This window comes from Antedon bifida, chromosome 4 (genome assembly GCF_963402885.1).
Source record: "Antedon bifida chromosome 4, ecAntBifi1.1, whole genome shotgun sequence".
NCBI lineage: Eukaryota > Metazoa > Echinodermata > Crinoidea > Comatulida > Antedonidae > Antedon > Antedon bifida.
This window is the reverse complement of record NC_136229.1, coordinates 8,083,506-8,101,399: the sequence shown is the minus strand read 5'-3', so window position 1 is coordinate 8,101,399 and position 17,894 is coordinate 8,083,506. Positions and strand designations below refer to the sequence as shown.

Sequence of the window (17,894 nt, the reverse complement as noted above, 5' to 3'; positions counted from 1 at the left end):
AATTGTGACGAAGATATTACATCTGACGAAGATATTACATCTGACGAAGATACGACATCTGACGAAGATACGACATCTGACGAAGATACGACATCTGACGAAGATATGACATCTGACGAAGATATGACATCTGACGAAGATATGACATCTGACGAAGGTATGACGTCATGAAGTGATGATGTCAGAAGTTCGGTTGTATGATTGTTTATTACTGTTTCTAAAGCAATGGTAAAATAAACACATGAACTAAATAAAAAAAATGTTTGTATCTCCAGGGAAGGGTGAAATTACAATTTTTACTCTTCCCTGGTACTGTATCTCATAGTTTCTCCAAACAACGTGATGCCCCTCTCATACAGACGGATATTTTCGAATAGGTCTAGAAAATACCGATATTTACCTCTGTCAGAAAGGGGCTTTTAAAGAACGAGTTAGTGCAGTAAGTTAGTGACGTCAGTGATACAATAATGTTAGTAATGAACGTTACAATACATAATTATTATGAATACATTAACCACAACTAAGGTTTTAAAAAGTGAGTTCTAAATTGTATTTCGCTTCTTAAAATACTTGGCATTTCTTTTGATTTGCGAAAGCTATACAAATGGAGAACGCAATTGATTGTGCATGCATCCCGGATTACGAATGAATACCGTTTATTTATTGTTTTATTTATATAGCTTTGCCAAAAAAAATCTGGTCTGCTATTTCAAACCTGTTAACAGCGTTGTGTCTGTTTCACCAACAGTGCTGTAAGCCTCTAAAGATGTGTATGTAATCAGTGCATCAAATGATGACGTCACAGGGATTGAGGAGGAGGACACGGACGGTTCCTCCGGAAATATAACTTCAACTCCTAACGATAAATTAGAATGAATGCCATGGGTTTCGTTAAGGTGATGAATTCAGTAATACAACATTTCTTCACAAATATAAAAATACAATTTAAGCATAGACAGTAACAAAATGTGATAACAAATACAAATGTTGTACATATACAAAAAGAGACATACAATTTGACGCATGCGTAAAGACGCTGATGTGTGTGTATCACTGATTATGTGATGTTAATAATTAGGCCTATTGCATTGTTAGTTAAGTGTGATTTCACTATTCTATTGACGAGTATTTGTGAAACACAGAGTTAATTAAAATAAATTGCATAAACACTAATTCAAATATAAAAACAGTTTACCATGTTGATGTAGGCCTATAGTGTCGGTGGCCCGATCAGTGGCGGATTATTAGAGGCAAGTTGTTTTGTGTATGGGGTGGGGATGGGTCTCCTAACTACACCGTCTATTTAACAGAAGGTGTATTTGGGAAAACAATTGCATGTTTGTGTATTTGCCACTGATTTCCAACAGGTGTCCTAGGCCTACGTATAATATAAACGTTTTGTGCCAAAATTATTTTGTCATTATAAATTGGAAAACCACGCGTATTGCTACTGCGCATGATCAGGGTAATCACCATTATTTGTACCTAATTCAAATTTACAAATAAAGCCCTTTCTCTCTGCGCATGTCCTGTCTCTCCATATACCCGTAGCCTTGGTGTCACCAGTCAACACATCTATACAGAATTCATCACCTGCCATAAAGGAAATTGAAACGTAACATCGGAACTGTCACCATGGTGACGTTACACACGTGATTACTGTTAGCATCTAGTCAAACCAATTATACAAGTATAAAATAAATTATTATTATAAATAGAATAAATAATCGACAGAAACGTTGTTGTGGTAGAGTTAAGTTTAAAAAAATAACTAAGCCTCATTAACGATGTAAAGGTCTAATCCTGTCCCTTACGTGGCATACTGTAGGCCTACCACATCTCACAAAATTATACTAAGACCAAAATATTAGATTAGACGATGTAATTTTCTTTGTTATAGCTACATATAACGCCGGTTCATGCTTAGTTATTCATTTTAAGCTGGTCAACATAGGAACTCGTAACAGAACTTTGATCTTAAGTCTGGCTTCGACATATACCAACTGTACTGTACAGTACATTGGGGCGTGGAGCTTATTGTGTCGCAGCCACAGATAAACCCTTTGATCTCCGAATAACAGCATCTTGTTGTTAGATTGCCTTGTTCATACTAACCAAAGATAGCAATAACTGAGCTCATGAAACAACCTCAACCTCCCCGGGTATGCAGACTAAGCCTGTGGGAATTAGCAAGTACAGTGGCGCACATGCATCCCAAGCCCTCCGGATCCGTCTTTGTTGTATTGTATACCTTTGTAACTCGGCAAATATTTCTGGAATATATAAGTAACAACTTACCGTCACGCTTGTCAGGCTGCCCAGCTTCCCACTGTGCATCTTCGTCTGCCAACGTCACATCATTCTCCCATAAATATGGCCCGGTTGGTGTATACTGGCGTAGCCCAATCCATAAGTAACCATTGGCAAACGGGGGATCTATTTGTTCATTGATGAATCTAGACGTTTAATGGAAAACTCATGAGACTTGTGGGAATTACGGGGAACCCCGACTCGCCAATTTTGCAACCCAGCTATCGAATTACATATTAGTATTAACAGGATTAGGCCTACAATGTGATGCAAATTCTGATATAATCAGTAAATTTCAAATGACACAATTTGACCCATTTTTAAAAACTAAATGGCATTTGTTTGGTGTTATTCTGGAAGGTCTACTCAGCAACATTTCGGGTAAGGAAATCGAAATTTGGTATTTTTTTAGATAATAAAATGGCATTGAAACAAGCGTTGGTGCTACAAAAACTTACAATCGTTCTTCCTCGCTGTCAAAATAAATCAGTCTAGAAGAGTGCTGCGATCTACAAATCGAACGTGCATCGTCCCAACTTGCGAGGTCAGAGTCTAAAGTAATGCTGCTATTTGGATGAATAAAATAGCAAAAGTTTCCGTTAGTTAACCAAAAGGTTGGGCACTCGCGTTCCTCTGAAAATAAGAATTATTAATTGTGTCAATAGTCTTGCAATTTATCACCAGAGCACAACATTTATCATTACCGATTATCGGAACCCCAACTCCCTCTCTCTTATTTAACAAAGTACCCCTTACTTAAGTACCCCTTACTTATGTGTTATTATGTGCCCTCCTAAAAGAATCCGTATTCATTTTAAAAAATAGAGATGTGTTAGAACCGTAATTACGTAGCCATAACATCGGCAAGGGTTCGTGTTCGGGATCACTCGCTCCATGGTGGTATGACGATTTTCGGATAAAGGCTGGTTTCCTGTCGACGTAAGAAGTCGAATTTTGCAACGATTCTTGCGTTTCATACGTTTCTTACGTCTCTTACGAAAGTTGAGAAAAACTTGACGTCGTTGACCTAAGTCAAGATCGTGTCGGGCCGCAGAGAAACATCTGTAGTTATGCTGCTCCCGAAAGTTGAAATTTTGGCTGTGAAACACACGTCGTATGCTTACGTCGATTTTAGTGTTGTTACGAAAGTTGAAATTTTTTTCTTACGTCGGTCGGATTTATGACGCATTTGAAACAACATCTATGATTGGTGTTTCTTTTTAGAGCGGGTTTTATCATTTTTCGCGCAAAATGTTGATGTTATTGTACCTGTAGCTACTCAGCAGCAGTGTCAGTGCAGCACACCAACATGTTATTTTCAGTAGATAAGCTAGGCTTAATACTGTACTAATAGGAATTGATTTGACCAAATAATCAAACTAGCCTAGGCCCCTAGCCTAGGCTAGTAGGCCTATGTATTATTTGTATAAATCAACATGAATTAATTATTCTGGCCCTCTAGGCCTAGCCTTAAATAGTTTTCAAAATTAAAAAAAAGGCAAATCATTTCGAGATTCCTATTATTATTAGACCTACCTAGCCCCTAGACTAGGCATTGGCCTATTGGCCTATAAGCATATCTAATCGAGCATGAGATAGTACTACTGCAGTAAGATACCCATTATTTACAGGCCTATAATAAGAATAAATTTAACAAAACAATATAAATTATACAAAATCAAGCAAATAATTTTTTGTTAAAGTTACATAATAATATCATATTGCTTACAAAGGGGCTTTCTATATCTTATCTTGTTGCAAATGTTCATTTTCGCGACGTTTCTACCGATGCTGATTGTTTATTGCACGTCCATAAATAAGAGTATTATATTTTGATATGAGTTGTAAACTCCCTGATTAGAACATGATTAGGCTAAAATTATAGTAGTAAATACATACAAATGTTATTGTCCGGCTTTATTTCACTATAAGGACATACACATTACGTCATAACTCTTTTCGCTCATTGGTTGCTTGTTACGATTGCGCTTACGTCTCTTGCGAAAGTTGACTTCAAGTCAACTTTCGTAAGAGACGTAAGAAACGTGACGCAAGTGCGTTCATTCAAGCGTAAGATAAAAAATCCCGGTTTCCTGTAAAATCGGAAGACAACGTCGTAACGCAACAATTGTTAGGTCATCGGTTTCCTGTAAAATCGTTTGTCGTTACCATTTTTCTTACGTTGCGTCGATTTTATAAATTTTCGATCGTAATCGGTTTCCTGTAAAATCCGCATTTCTTACGACAAATCGACGTAGTCGCAACAAAAGTGATGTTCTTACGTCGACAGGAAACCAGCCTTAAGGAGGACTAAAGACCGTAGGTCCAGTGTACACATCTAGGACATGCACTTTAAAGAACCGAGTACATCTTTCTAGACGTGTAGGGGGTTCCGGTGTACTAGTAGGCCTACATCACAACCAATGATCACAACTGTGCTCTCTTTGACTGAAGAGTTCGCCCAGTATAAATAAAAAATAAATATTTCAATAGGCTTGTGATGTATTGTAGATAATAGGCGTACTTAAGAATATGTTATTTCATTTCATAGTAAAATGATGGAAATTAATGTTATTATTTTTTCTTACCTTCTTCAAGTTGAGAGTATCCGAACCAAAATACAGAAAGTGCGATAACAATTTGTTTCAGACCTAACGTCATCCTTTAAATAGATCGTACTACTCACAGGTCGCTGCTGTAGGTAAAAATGAATAATTTTCCTCGATGCTGAAAAACAACGTTAGCTTCAGCAACGTCGGTATTGTCTAAACAAACCCATCGGTAACGTTAATGCTGGTTACAGAAGATCCTACTGTAAAAGCTGTAGAGCGATCACTTCAATTGCTGGTATAACTCGGTCCCGATTGCAGATAGAAAACAATCTCCTATTCGGTAACTAACGCCGATGGTGGAAAATAATCTCCGTTCTTTATCTTCGACGTTGTATACCGAAAGAACAGTGTCCGCATCGGTAACTTGTAACTTAACAGCTTTAAAACGCTGATTTCTAAACACCTGCATAGCGGATGTGATCTATTAGAATGTGAAGGAAATCAATAAGGAACGGAAGAAAACAACGTTTGAAGATAAAGAAACGATGAATGTAATCTTAATAATTATCCGAAGAAATAATAAATATTGGTCGTTATTATTATAAGGATATGATCAATCTGAAACTCATTATTTCAAGCTAAGTTATATTTAGCAATAAGGCAGCAATACTCATTAGCCTCCTCGAAGCAAACATAATGATAACCTTTTGCAACGCATGCAAGGACGTAAACGATCCGCAAGTAGTTTGACAAATAATGATAGACCATCCGAAATGTCGCTTTTGATTGGTCAACACGTTTGCGTTGTGCCCCCGTCGTTGCGTTTTATTTATTTATTTATTCTGTCTTTATACTGAATGACACTTTCAGTGCTAAAGCATTGACTTCCAAAGTGGTTCAGTAGAATCTGAAATTAACAATATAATACAAATAATTCAATAACAACTAACACACTAATTTAAATTAATACACACACATTTACATTAAGGTAACTATCTACAAAACATACAGTATAAATAAGGATTTAAAAGGCAACAAATTTAGGCCTAAAAGGTAAAAACAAATTTAGGCCTAAAAGGTAAAAGATACTTCATACTTAATCAGTAATATGTTGGATTGAATTTTTAAAACTTGAAAGTGTCATACATTAGTTTGTTTTTGTATCTGATTTGAAAGTTTGTTCCATAATTTGATTGATCGATACACAAAAGTTCTTTTACCATGTGTATTTTTCCATGATGGTTCAAGAAGTGTATTATTACTCTGACTACGTATACAATATGAGTAGAAGCAATCATTTTTTGGAGCATGATCATTTAGACACTAATTATTAGATTATTATTAGACAGATATCAGTGTCTTCTTTTTTTTAAAATCATAATTAACCTTAATAGAACGCACATTTAAGACCAGAAATGACCTTAATGTTTTAAAGTTATATATAAATATATGTATATATATTATTCAGAATGTATTCCAATGAGAAAAATGGGAGCTCAAAATGTTAAACCTATTTGGATGACAAAAGCGATTGAAAAATCTATAAAATCAAAAAAATAAAGCTTGGAAGAAATACGTTAAAGAAAAGAGAAAGCGTAACACATGTACTATTAGTAAATGGGAAAATTTTACAAGAAAAAGAAATGATTCTGTTAATTTAATTAGATTGCCTGGGAGTTATTTTTTACCCTAGTTTGCATTTTGGTTTACATGTTGCTGACGTTTGTAAAAGTGCAAATCGGAAATTAGGGATGATAAATCGAGCATTTAAATCTCTAAAGAGGATAGGTTTTCTTAAAATATATAATATATAAAGCTATGATTCGTCCTATTCTTGAATATTGTAATACAGTTGTAAATCCTATACTTAAGAGAGATCAAGATTTGCTTGAGAAAGTTCAGCAAACGTAAAATTTCATATAAGGAACGTTAGAGGGCATTAGATTTACCAACTTTAATTTATAGACGCCATAGAGCTGACTTGATTCAAGTTTTCAAAATTATAAATGGTATGGAGTCTGTCTCAAGTGCCTCAATTTCCCTCTATTCATACGGCTATGAGGGATTACAAGTAAACAAGTAAAACTTTAAAATGCAGGTGTCTTTAACAACAACATCGAGAGAAAAAGTGTAGTAACGCCGATCAGTGTGTTTTGAAAGTATGACGTCATGATCTGAGGCATGCATCATGAATATTCATGATATATGCACGCCCTCTATAGTTCCTGTCTTAACCTAATAGGAACAAAAATAATGCGCCCCGCGCGCCCCGCCATACCTACAACCTCCCCATCCAGAAATAAACAAAGAAATAAAATCACACTCTCCTTTTATTCGTTAACAACAACACCGAGAGAAATAGAGTAGGCATACAGTAACGCCGATCTGCACTGCGAACGTGCATCAGACAGTGTTTTTTTGCAAGTATGACGTCATGATCTGAGTGAATATTCAGGATATATGCACGCCATCTATTGTTCCTGGCTTAACCTAATAGGAACAAAACTAATTCCCCCCGCCATACCTACAACCTCCCCATCCACAAAAATAAACAAAGAAACAAATCACACTCTCCTTTTATTCAAAAGGCAAATTACTGAAAAGAATGATAATGCGGCTATCAGTGTCTAAATCTTTATGACGACTCTTTGATTTTAATTATTTATTTTATGAGATTATAGAAAAAAAAACAACATTCAAAAAAATCTAAAATGGACCTTGGATATTTACACAAGACAATAAACAAGAAAATACGAACACAGATATTCATGTGGTTTATTATTCTGATACGTATACGTATACGCTCTACCATGAATTTGAAAATGTATGTTTTCCACCAAGTATTTCTACTTTTACTAATTAATTTTGGTACTGCTGCTCAGCTATGCACAAATACCGAAAACTTAGCATGTCAATGTAAAACAAGAGATGGATTGATAGATTTAACGAGCATTGGACTAAAAGACGGAATACAGTAAGTGAACCAATCGCTAGGGCTAATGTAACCATAGGCATTGTTAGATAACCGTTACTGTAAGACTACATGTCAAGTGCTGTTAAAGTTTCTCTGCATGCTGTTGAAAGAAATAAGTGGTCTTTTTAAAAATAAAGTTTATCATACACCCATACCCATTTCCAAAGTAAATATCCGTTTGTATTTTCTACTTTCTTAAGTAGGATTTGCTATTGTTTGTAAGTAACTCTCTTCCTTGTAAAATCATCTTTTGATATTGCATCTCCATCACGAATCTCTACATGCTATTTCAAATGTATAAATACAAATATATTATTTTTGTCAGGTTCCAAACGTACTCGCCAGCAGTGTATTCAGACGATTTTCTCTACTCATACAACCCGTGTCACGTTTTCAATTACAAAAATTGTTTAAACTCTGCGGTAATATAACTTTTTTTTCTGAATAACATACGATAAAACTTTGTTATTAGAACGACATACGTATAGTTATTGGTATGATTTGTGTCGTAGACAGTGTAAAGCTCTGTCTACACTATCAAACTAGTTTGAAAAAAAAAAGTGTCATATTCCCAAATATGGTAGTGATATGCCCAATTATGGTAGTAATATGACATGTACTTTTTAATAAAAGTGAGCTTATCTAACTTTATAATAGGTATGTCAAATAGGTAGGTCATATTCTCCATGGTCAGATATAGACCTAGAAACGACATATAACACTGGAACTCAAAGTAGTGCAAGATGGGCCAAGTGTGAAGACAATCCAAGCAACAATTGCATAACATATACTGCCATGCAAGATTTATTAGTTCGGTAAGCTCGACAATATTCCTCGCCTCATTTTAACATGCGTTTTAAATGTTTATTCTATTACGAAATAATAATTAGTAATTATATTCTGTTTTATCCATTTTATCTACAGTACAACAACAGTCGTACTTACCTGCGGGAACACAACAAAGCCGACTTTAATTGTAGACGGGGAAAAGGATCTCAACCACTATGTACGTATTTATTATTTGATACTTGTATGTATAATTTGTGTACCGTACTTGGTGTAAAAAAATCATGCATTGTTATTATTATTATTGTTGTTGTTATTGTTGTTGCCTTTGCTGCCTTGCTATTAATGTTGCTGTATATTTATAAACAGCCTAGAAAATGCTGAGAAAGTCCAAATGCCATGCATAGTGAAATTGAATTCCAACAAAAGTGGGAGGATGGGTACGTGACAATGTCAAATCACCGTTTGTTGAGTTTAACAAAAGTCGAAAAAAATGGAGGAGAATTTATGGCCAGGGATCACGGTCTGCATGGTCACTCTTCCTCTCTTACTACTCTCTACAACCTTTCATAATCTTTGGAAAAACTCCGGCAATCATAAAATGAAAAGTGAAAATAGGCTTACTTTGTATTGATTGAATATACGAGCACGGCATTTTATTTTACAGGTCCTGAGAATGACTTCTAAGTGTGCGTGTATTAATGGTTGTACCAGTGGTGTTGACAGTGACAATGACGGTGTTGGCAGTGAAAACGACGGTTTTGGTAGTAACAACGATGGTTTTGGCAGTAACAACGACGGTGTTGACAGTGACAACGACGATTTTGGTAGTGGCAACTATGGTTTTAGCAGTGACGACGACGGTGTTGGCAGTGACAACTACGGTTCTAGCAGTGACAACCATAGTGTTGGCAGTGACAACGATTATTTTGACAGTGACGACGAAGACTCGGACCCCAGTATCATACTTATTCTGTGCATTTTGTAAGTATTTTATTAATGTTTTTACATACGCAAAGATGTGGTAATGGCGAAGCGATTTATTTATTATGTTGTTTTACAGCTGTTTGAATTCATTGCTTGATGTCGTAAGATGTTGGAATAATTGATCTGATGACTTGCACAGCGGTTGGCAAGTGTTGCCTTTTGATGTTGCTTTTTTACAGAGTGATACTCGTTGGTAGTGATTGAAGTAGGGCCTAGTTGGTAGTTTTGTGAAGTTGTTGGAAGTGTACAGAGGTTGATTATATAGCATTAGTTGATTGGTTAGGGGGTTGTGATTTGGAATAGTGGTTTCTAGTTGGAGATGTCCAGTCTTCAGGTATTAGTATGGAAGTGGTGATTCACAGATGCAGGCAAGGAAGGTGATGGTGATGTTTACGCGCGCGCGCACACAAACAAGTTAATTACCAAATATATTTTCATACATTTTCACATAGGATTCCTGTACAGTTGTTGTGATCGCTTTTCTTATTTTCAAACGAAGACCACTCAGTAACTGACAAAGCGAAAGAATTGCTAGTAAAGGTAAAGAAAACTCTTCTTTCTATAGAATAAATATTAAATCAGAGCATTAATACTTTGGTTAATTTATGTTCATATGATTATTGTTATTTATATTATGTATTATTCATTTATTATTTGTCATAAATAGATAGACATTGTTTTTGTTCTGAGACTCATATGCAAGAACATACTCCATAACTCCAAAACAATACATAGGCGTATTCTTTTTAAAGTAAAATACATAAATACAGCCTCGACTAATTCTTCACGCTTAAGATAGATTCACACTCCATACGCTTGTATAATGCAATCATCTCCCGTGACGTGACACAGAACGGAATAGTGTGAATAATGTAGCTTCAGTATCATTATATTTAGTCATGAAACTGAAATTTGGACTCAACCATGTTTTACTATTTAGTTTCTTCACTTGATATCATGCATCTTACTAAACATATTTTTTATCGACAGGATGGTACTGGAATTCTGTAAACAGAGGCGTTGTTTATACAATGATGAATTGTCACAAAAGTGTCACAAAAGGAGGATTTAGAAGATGTGTAAAAACACATACATTTTGTGGAAACTTAAATAAATAATAGTAGTATAATATAGTGTTAGCCATTTAGGTTTACTTTGTATTGTTTACAGTTAGAGTTACTTAGTATCAGACGTACAAAATAACGACAATATAATACTAAATTCATTCGTACTTTATTTACAACACATCGCATAATAACACTGGTATCCCGTATCCACAATGAAACCCGAGTACCAAACTTCCTTCGTTAGCTATGCCCGTGTATATTACGTCATTCTATTTAGTTAGTCATGCATAACGGAGGGCAACTAGTGCCATCACAATACTTACGCATGTAAGTATTAAACCTTCGTTTTCTACTAGGCGAATATTATTGGAATTAATTGTATGAATACGCATAGACTAATTCTCCTTTAGCGTAGGACTATTGGAAAAAAGAAACCCTTTCAACAAATAAATGTTGTTACACGTCTTTAACCCGAATCATACAGAAATTCATAACATAAATGATTTAAAGATGTATTCTTTAACCATTTTGTTGTTGAGTATGCTATTTCAAAGTCACATAATTGACCAAAATTGGATATACCTGAAAAAACTGTAATAATGAGGTTTTGATTGAATTTAACCATTTATTTTGTAATTTTATAAGAGAAAAAACATTACTTTTTGTTCGTTTTTTTCTAGAGAAGTGATTAACCTTATTAAAACTGTATATTCAAAATGACCTATTCAAAGTGTGATGTGATTAATCTTAATTGTTCATGTTTTAGGGGGGACAATACATCTTCCATCGATAAACTACAACTAAATTATGTATGTTTTGCTGCAAGTTCATTGCTCTCCAAAACTTCCGTTTCCTCCATTGGCCTAAAACAACAAACAAAATAATCTTTTTGTTGATTATGTACCGTCTACTTAACCCAGAAAATACTCCCCGGATCCGTTTAAAATTATAACATATTATAATCAAACCAATTATGTACCGTCTACTTCACCCAGAAAATAATCCCTGGATTTGTTTGAAATGATAACTTATTATATGCCTATATCAAGCAAATACAATATCGAAATATTCATGAATAACAATATTTAAAGTCTAGTAGCCCAAACACAATTTCTCCACACCGCTCAAAATAGAAAAACCTGCCAACAAAAGCCTAACAATTCGGTACTATAGGGCTAAGTTGGGATATAAAACTTCAACAAACAACCCCCAAACCCTTTGATTACTATATTATTTATTATCAAGGTTACTGCAAAGAATTCAAATATGATTTACAACAACCCAAACATAATGAACATTTGGACTATTGGAATATTTATACAAGTTAGAATAAACAAGAAAGTACGGGCCGGCCAAAGGTTTTCGAACATCACGTGGTGTATTATCATATTCAACGGGTATTATACGTCCTACTATAGAATTTGAAAATGTATAATTTCCAACTGTTTTTACCTTTACTGCTATTTAATTTCGGCACTGATGCTCAAGTTCTGTTTTGCCAAAATACTGATAATTTAGCATGTGAATGTCAGATGAATGAGGGGTTGATAAATTTAGCGCCAATTGGACTAACAAACGGAATACAGTAAGTAGGCCAATGTCTAGCCCTGTCGTAACCTGTTACAGAATGTTGAGCCTCTGATTGAGGTAACCCTGATACATTCAGTTATTGTAAATGTGCACAAGCTCTTATGTAACTCTTACAATTTCTCCTCCTTTAAATCTCTTTTGAAAAAACACCTGTTTCTCTCTCTCTGATTTTATTTCTTTTTATCCTTCTTTCATTGTTGGCATACTGTATATTTATTTTTTATATCTTTGCTAATTTTGTGTTTTTATAGTTTATTTTGTATTTACTGTTTGTATTGTTTGAGGGTCCCTAATGATCAGCTGATGCTGGATGGACCACCCTCATAAAATATTGTTGAAATAAAAATAAATAAAAGCTTGGTCTGTATTTTAATGAATTCAATCTTCTATAATTTAGGCCTACTTTATTTTGCAACATATGGTTAGGTTGGTCGGTTAGTTGATGCATAACCATATTAATAATATTTTAATAATAATTATACACAAATTTAAATTCTTCCCAAATTAAAGATCTATATTATAGATTCCTCGTCCTTACCTTGAAATCTTTAAACTTCCTTTTAGTTTCAATGCTCCTTCTTTCTTTAATTCTCTACCTTTAAGCATTCGTAACTCTTACAATTTCTCCTCCTTTAAATCTCTTTTGAAAAACACCTGTTTCTCTCTCTCTGATTTTATTTCTTTTTTTCCTTCTTTCATTGTTGGCTTTCTGTATATTTATATATATATATTTATTTTTTATATCTTTGTTAATTTTGTGTTTTTATAGTTTATTTTGTATTTACTGTTTGTTTGAGGGTCCCTAATGATCAGCTGATGCTGGATGGACCACCCTTATAAAATATTGTTGAAATTCCCTTATCAAATCCTAGAATTGGCACATTGTAATTTTTTCCCTTCCTTTCTTACAAATTATTTGATATCTTTGTTATTATTTCTGAATAAATGTATATTTTTGTTTTAAATTTTTCAGGTTCCAATCATACAGCCCAATCAAATATCCAGACGATTTTCTCTATTCATACAACCCGTGTTACCCATTTACTGATGTTACCTGTGTAGATTCTGCGGTAATACATACGTTATTTTAATTGTCAGTAGGCCTATGGATACAGACACCATAATATATATTTTCAGGGGAGATTTATATGTAGGAACATTATAGTCTACTGTTAAGGCTTAGGTTCTCGACCAACGTTGGGCCCGGTTGGCACCCGATTTGAACTTGGATAGGAGACCATCTGGCAATATCTGGTGCTGAATATATGGAGCTGGTAACTATTTGACAGCTCCTGTATCTAGTATATGCCTCAGTCGTATTGGCCCTTGCCTTCCTCTGGACAAGGTCAGCACAGAGAGACGAGAAAAGCAGTTGATCAATAATATAGGACCAACCAATCTGCTTTAAACAGTCTTGGCTTTAGTTGCACTCTCCATTCAGATAAATGTAAGAATAATTGACATTGTCGTTAGCGACCGACGTCAACCATAATATTAATAATAATGATAAATGCTATGCACTCTCATAGTGCCTTTTTGTTGTTACTGTTTTATTTAAACAAAACGAGAAATAATATAAGTACTGTATTTTTTTTAAATCAGGTTTTTAAAGTGACCATAAGACAAATAATTACATAATTAAAAGTGTTTTTAATAATGAAACCTTTATGTTCTTACTTGTAGGTGTGTCAAAAAAAAGCTCCCTCAGAAACTTATAATGTCGGCACTCAAAAAAGTGCAAAATGGGGAAAGTGTGATGACGATCTGAGCAAGATTTGTGTAACGTATGAGGCCGTACAAGATTCCACAACACGGTAAGTTCTGCTTTCATGCTCTCTGAATCCCTCTGATCCAATCCGACTGAAATAATCAAATTAAATTGATACTAAGACTTTATTACGTCGTAACGAATCACCCTGCTCCCGAGTGGTACGTTCATTCTCAAATATATCCAGCATTTCTTTTATTTATTTGATATATTTAAGGTCTACTTTGAAAACTAAGAGTCATGACAAGTTTCGATTATGGAACCCTCCTAAACGCAATTATTCATCTACTTCTTAAACCTTCATTCATTTTGGTCCTTCATCACTGGGGTTTGGACGGAAATAAAGCTCTGTCTACACTATCAAACTTTATGTGACCAAAAAATGTGATATGCCCATATAGGCTACCATATTTGAGCTTATCAATACCATATTTAGGTACATCACACTTTTAAGTCAGACTAATGTAAACGTGGATTGTGAGGACGTACTTTTACTTTCAGAAAAAAAATCACAATGAAAGAAAATTATGTTTGTGCATTATTCATGGTTTGTGCCTCACACTGGAAAAACAATGGTGTATACCAGTCCTGATTAACATCCTCGCTTAGTTCGTATAACCGTGGAGCTAGATCCATGCTATAACAATGTGCGTTTTAAATTTATGAAATATTACAGTATAATGACACTTTTTTTTTACAGTACAACTACAGTCGTGCTTACGTGTGGAACAACAGAAAAACCGACCTTAGTTGTAGACGGAGAAAGTCCAAATCTTGGAAACCAATATGTAAATATTTTTTTCTCCCTAAAATTTACAAAGTGCTTAGAGAGTACAACAGTAGTTGAAATAAAAGTAGCCCAGGGCAACATCAATCTTTTTTAATTAAAAAAAATTTCCCCACTATTTTATTACAAGCCTTCACTTACAGGTACTGAATACAAACCAACTTTGAATAATGACAGATTTATACATACTTTCCTGTTGCTTTACAGGTCCTTAGAATGACCTCTAAGTGTGCCTGTCCTAATGGGTGCACTGGGGGTGGCGACTCTGGCCTTAGTACCGGATCTATTATGTGCATTATGTAAGTATCTTTTTTTTAAACGTACATGCGTGTTGGATGTCTTCATTTGCCTGATGTGTGGTTGATATAACACGTTGGTGACTTGAGAAGAGTGTTGCAATTATTGTTGTTGGTGGTGGATGTTGCTTGTCTGGACTGATGCCCGGTCGTCGGTGATTTGAAATGGTGATTATTGAAGTGGTGATGCTGTTGGAGCTGATACTAATGTTTGTTGGCAGATATTGTAATAAGTAGAAGCTTTGGTTTCCTGTGTTTGGTTTGGTAGATAAGAATAGGAGGTGGGTTCTGGTTGTTGAAAGAGGTTGAGTACAGTAATTAGAAGCGGTGTCTACTGGTGTTTGATTGTTGACAGAGGTTGAGTACAGTAATTAGAAGCGGTGTCTACTGGTGTTTGATTGTTGACAGAGGTTGAGTACATTAATTAGAAGCGGTATCTACTGGTGTTTGATTGTTGACAGAGGTTGAGTACAGTAAGTAGAAGCGGTATCTACTGGTGTTTGATTGTTGACAGAGGTTAATTAGGAGCGGTGTCTGTTGGTGTTTGATTGTTGACAGAGGTTGAGTACAGTAAGTAGAAGCGGTGTCTACTGGTGTTTGATTGTTGACAGAGGTTGAGTACAGTAATTAGAAGCGGTGTCTACTGGTGTTTGATTGTTGACAGAGGTTGAGTACAGTAATTAGAAGCGGTATCTACTGGTGTTTGATTGTTGAAAGAGGTTGAGTACAGTAATTAGAAGCGGTGTCTACTGGTGTTTGATTGTTGACAGAGGTTGAGTACAGTAATTAGAAGCGGTATCTACTGGTGTTTGATTGTTGACAGAGGTTGAGTACAGTAATTAGAAGCGGTATCTACTGGTGTTTGATTGTTGACAGAGGTTGAGTACAGTAATTAGAAGCGGTATCTACTGGTGTTTGATTGTTGACAGAGGTTGAGTACAGTAATTAGGAGCGGTGTCTACTGGTGTTTGATTGTTGACAGAGGTTGAGTACAGTAATTAGAAGAGGTGTCTACTGGTGTTTGATTGTTGAAAGAGGTTGAGTACAGTAATTAGAAGCGGTGTCTACTGGTGTTTGATTGTTGACAGAGGTTGAGTACAGTAATTAGAAGCGGTGTCTACTGATGTTTGATTGTTGACAGAGGTTGAGTACAGTAATTAGAAGCGGTGTCTACTGGTGTTTGATTGTTGACAGAGGTTGAGTACAGTAATTAGGTAATTAGGAGCGGTGTCTGTTGGTGTTTGATTGTTGACAGAGGTTGAGTACAGTAATTGGAAGCGGTGTCTACTGGTGTTTGATTGTTGACAGAGGTTAGGTACAGTAATTAGGAGCGGTGTCTGTTGGTGTTTGATTGTTGACAGAGGTTAGGTACAGTAAGTAGAAGCGGTGTCTACTGGTGTTTGTTTGATTGTTGACAGAGGTTGAGTACAGTAATTAGAAGCGGTGTCTGTTGGTGTTTGATTGTTGACAGACTTTTGTTTATATTTCTTGATTATAATTATTAGATTAAAAAAGAATTAGATGATTAAATAAAGAGAACTGAAGGTCTCGCACATTGGTCTTTAACCCTTATTTTCACTCCTATTTCAAGATTTTCTGTATTGGTTGTTGTGTATGTGGCTGCAGGAATCGCTTTCAATGTTTTCAAAGGAGCAAAAGGCAAAGAAGCGTTCCCAAATGTAGAGTTTTGGAAAGATTTCCCAGTAAAAGTTAAGGTAAAGAGAATTTATTGTTTTTTACAAAAATCTGAATAATAACCCTATCCAATACTCAGTACATTGACAACACGTTGTTTTGCGGGTAGGACAAACATCTAGTTCTATTTTGTAGTAGGCCTAGAAACAAAAACATTGTTTTCTAAATATTATGGGAAAGTAAGTAAAACGTAATTGGAAGGCTCATTGAACAAAAACGAGATCTAGGCAGTTTTAAATAACTTATCGATATTATTCTACAGGATGGCACTGTATATTTTGTAAGTATATTCAAGAAGGGAGGTTATGAAACGATGGATTAGACGTTGATTGGAATGTACAAATAAAGACGATGTCTTAAAGAGGCCTGTCTGATTTACTAGATGTTTCTAAACAAAGACAAGTAATACGCAGAAAGATGGTTTACAAAAACAAGGAATTACGATATTTGTATGGGGATGAAAGAAGGGAAGAATAATATAACGAAATGTAATAGTCCTCTAATGCAGCATGATTGTAGGCCAATCTGTTGCAACAAATTGTATATAAACGTGACATTGATGACACAAAAATACAAAACTGTAGGCCTATACAGTGAACATTTTCCAATAATCGTTTTTCTATAAACTTTTTTGTGAGAATTGTGTAATTTGAAATGTTAAACTTACTAAAACGTAGAAACGTGTCAATAGACAATCCACTAGTGACACTCTGGACATACGTAGTGGCTTTGTACGAAGCAAATTATAAATAAGGCCTTAATCGTCAAAATAGATACTTCATTAAACTAAACAAAAAGCCAGTAACCTAGAAATGTATATTTAATCATGTGTAACAAAACAATTCATAGTTAAAATACTAAAGCATGACTGAGAAAATAATTCGAATTTCATTGTTTTTCTCAGACCAGATCATGCCGTGTTTTTGTTGTTGGATGCATGGATATAATGTATTGTGATAATTCTAATTAATTAAACGTTTGGTTTTTCTATAGGCCTAACGCCATGAGATGCGAACTCTGTTCGAGGTTATACTTATGAACTGATTTATGTAAATGAATATACGTATAATGATAATAAAAAC

At 34.9% G+C, this 17,894-nt stretch overlaps 1 protein-coding gene across 2 annotated transcripts in view; it reads left to right on the top strand.

Moving 5' to 3' along the window:
• LOC144839545 (uncharacterized) overlaps positions 1-17,894 on the top strand; it is a 25,009-nt gene extending 7,115 nt beyond the window's left edge. The window contains exons 2-12 of one of the 2 annotated variants that reach the window (XM_078694958.1): positions 7,544-7,836; positions 8,162-8,258; positions 8,494-8,651; positions 8,761-8,842; positions 9,290-9,606; positions 13,240-13,336; positions 13,950-14,080; positions 14,735-14,822; positions 15,029-15,120; positions 16,709-16,832; positions 17,075-17,894. In XM_078694958.1, the coding sequence (XP_078551084.1) occupies positions 7,574-7,836; positions 8,162-8,258; positions 8,494-8,651; positions 8,761-8,842; positions 9,290-9,606; positions 13,240-13,336; positions 13,950-14,080; positions 14,735-14,822; positions 15,029-15,120; positions 16,709-16,832; positions 17,075-17,134 (1,509 nt within the window). In that variant the 5' untranslated portion in view covers positions 7,544-7,573 and the 3' untranslated portion in view covers positions 17,135-17,894. Of the gene's footprint in view, positions 1-7,543; positions 7,837-8,161; positions 8,259-8,493; positions 8,652-8,760; positions 8,843-9,289; positions 9,607-13,239; positions 13,337-13,949; positions 14,081-14,734; positions 14,823-15,028; positions 15,286-16,708; positions 16,833-17,074 lie in introns of those variants that run through there. The other variant, XR_013611764.1, reaches the window with a different exon arrangement.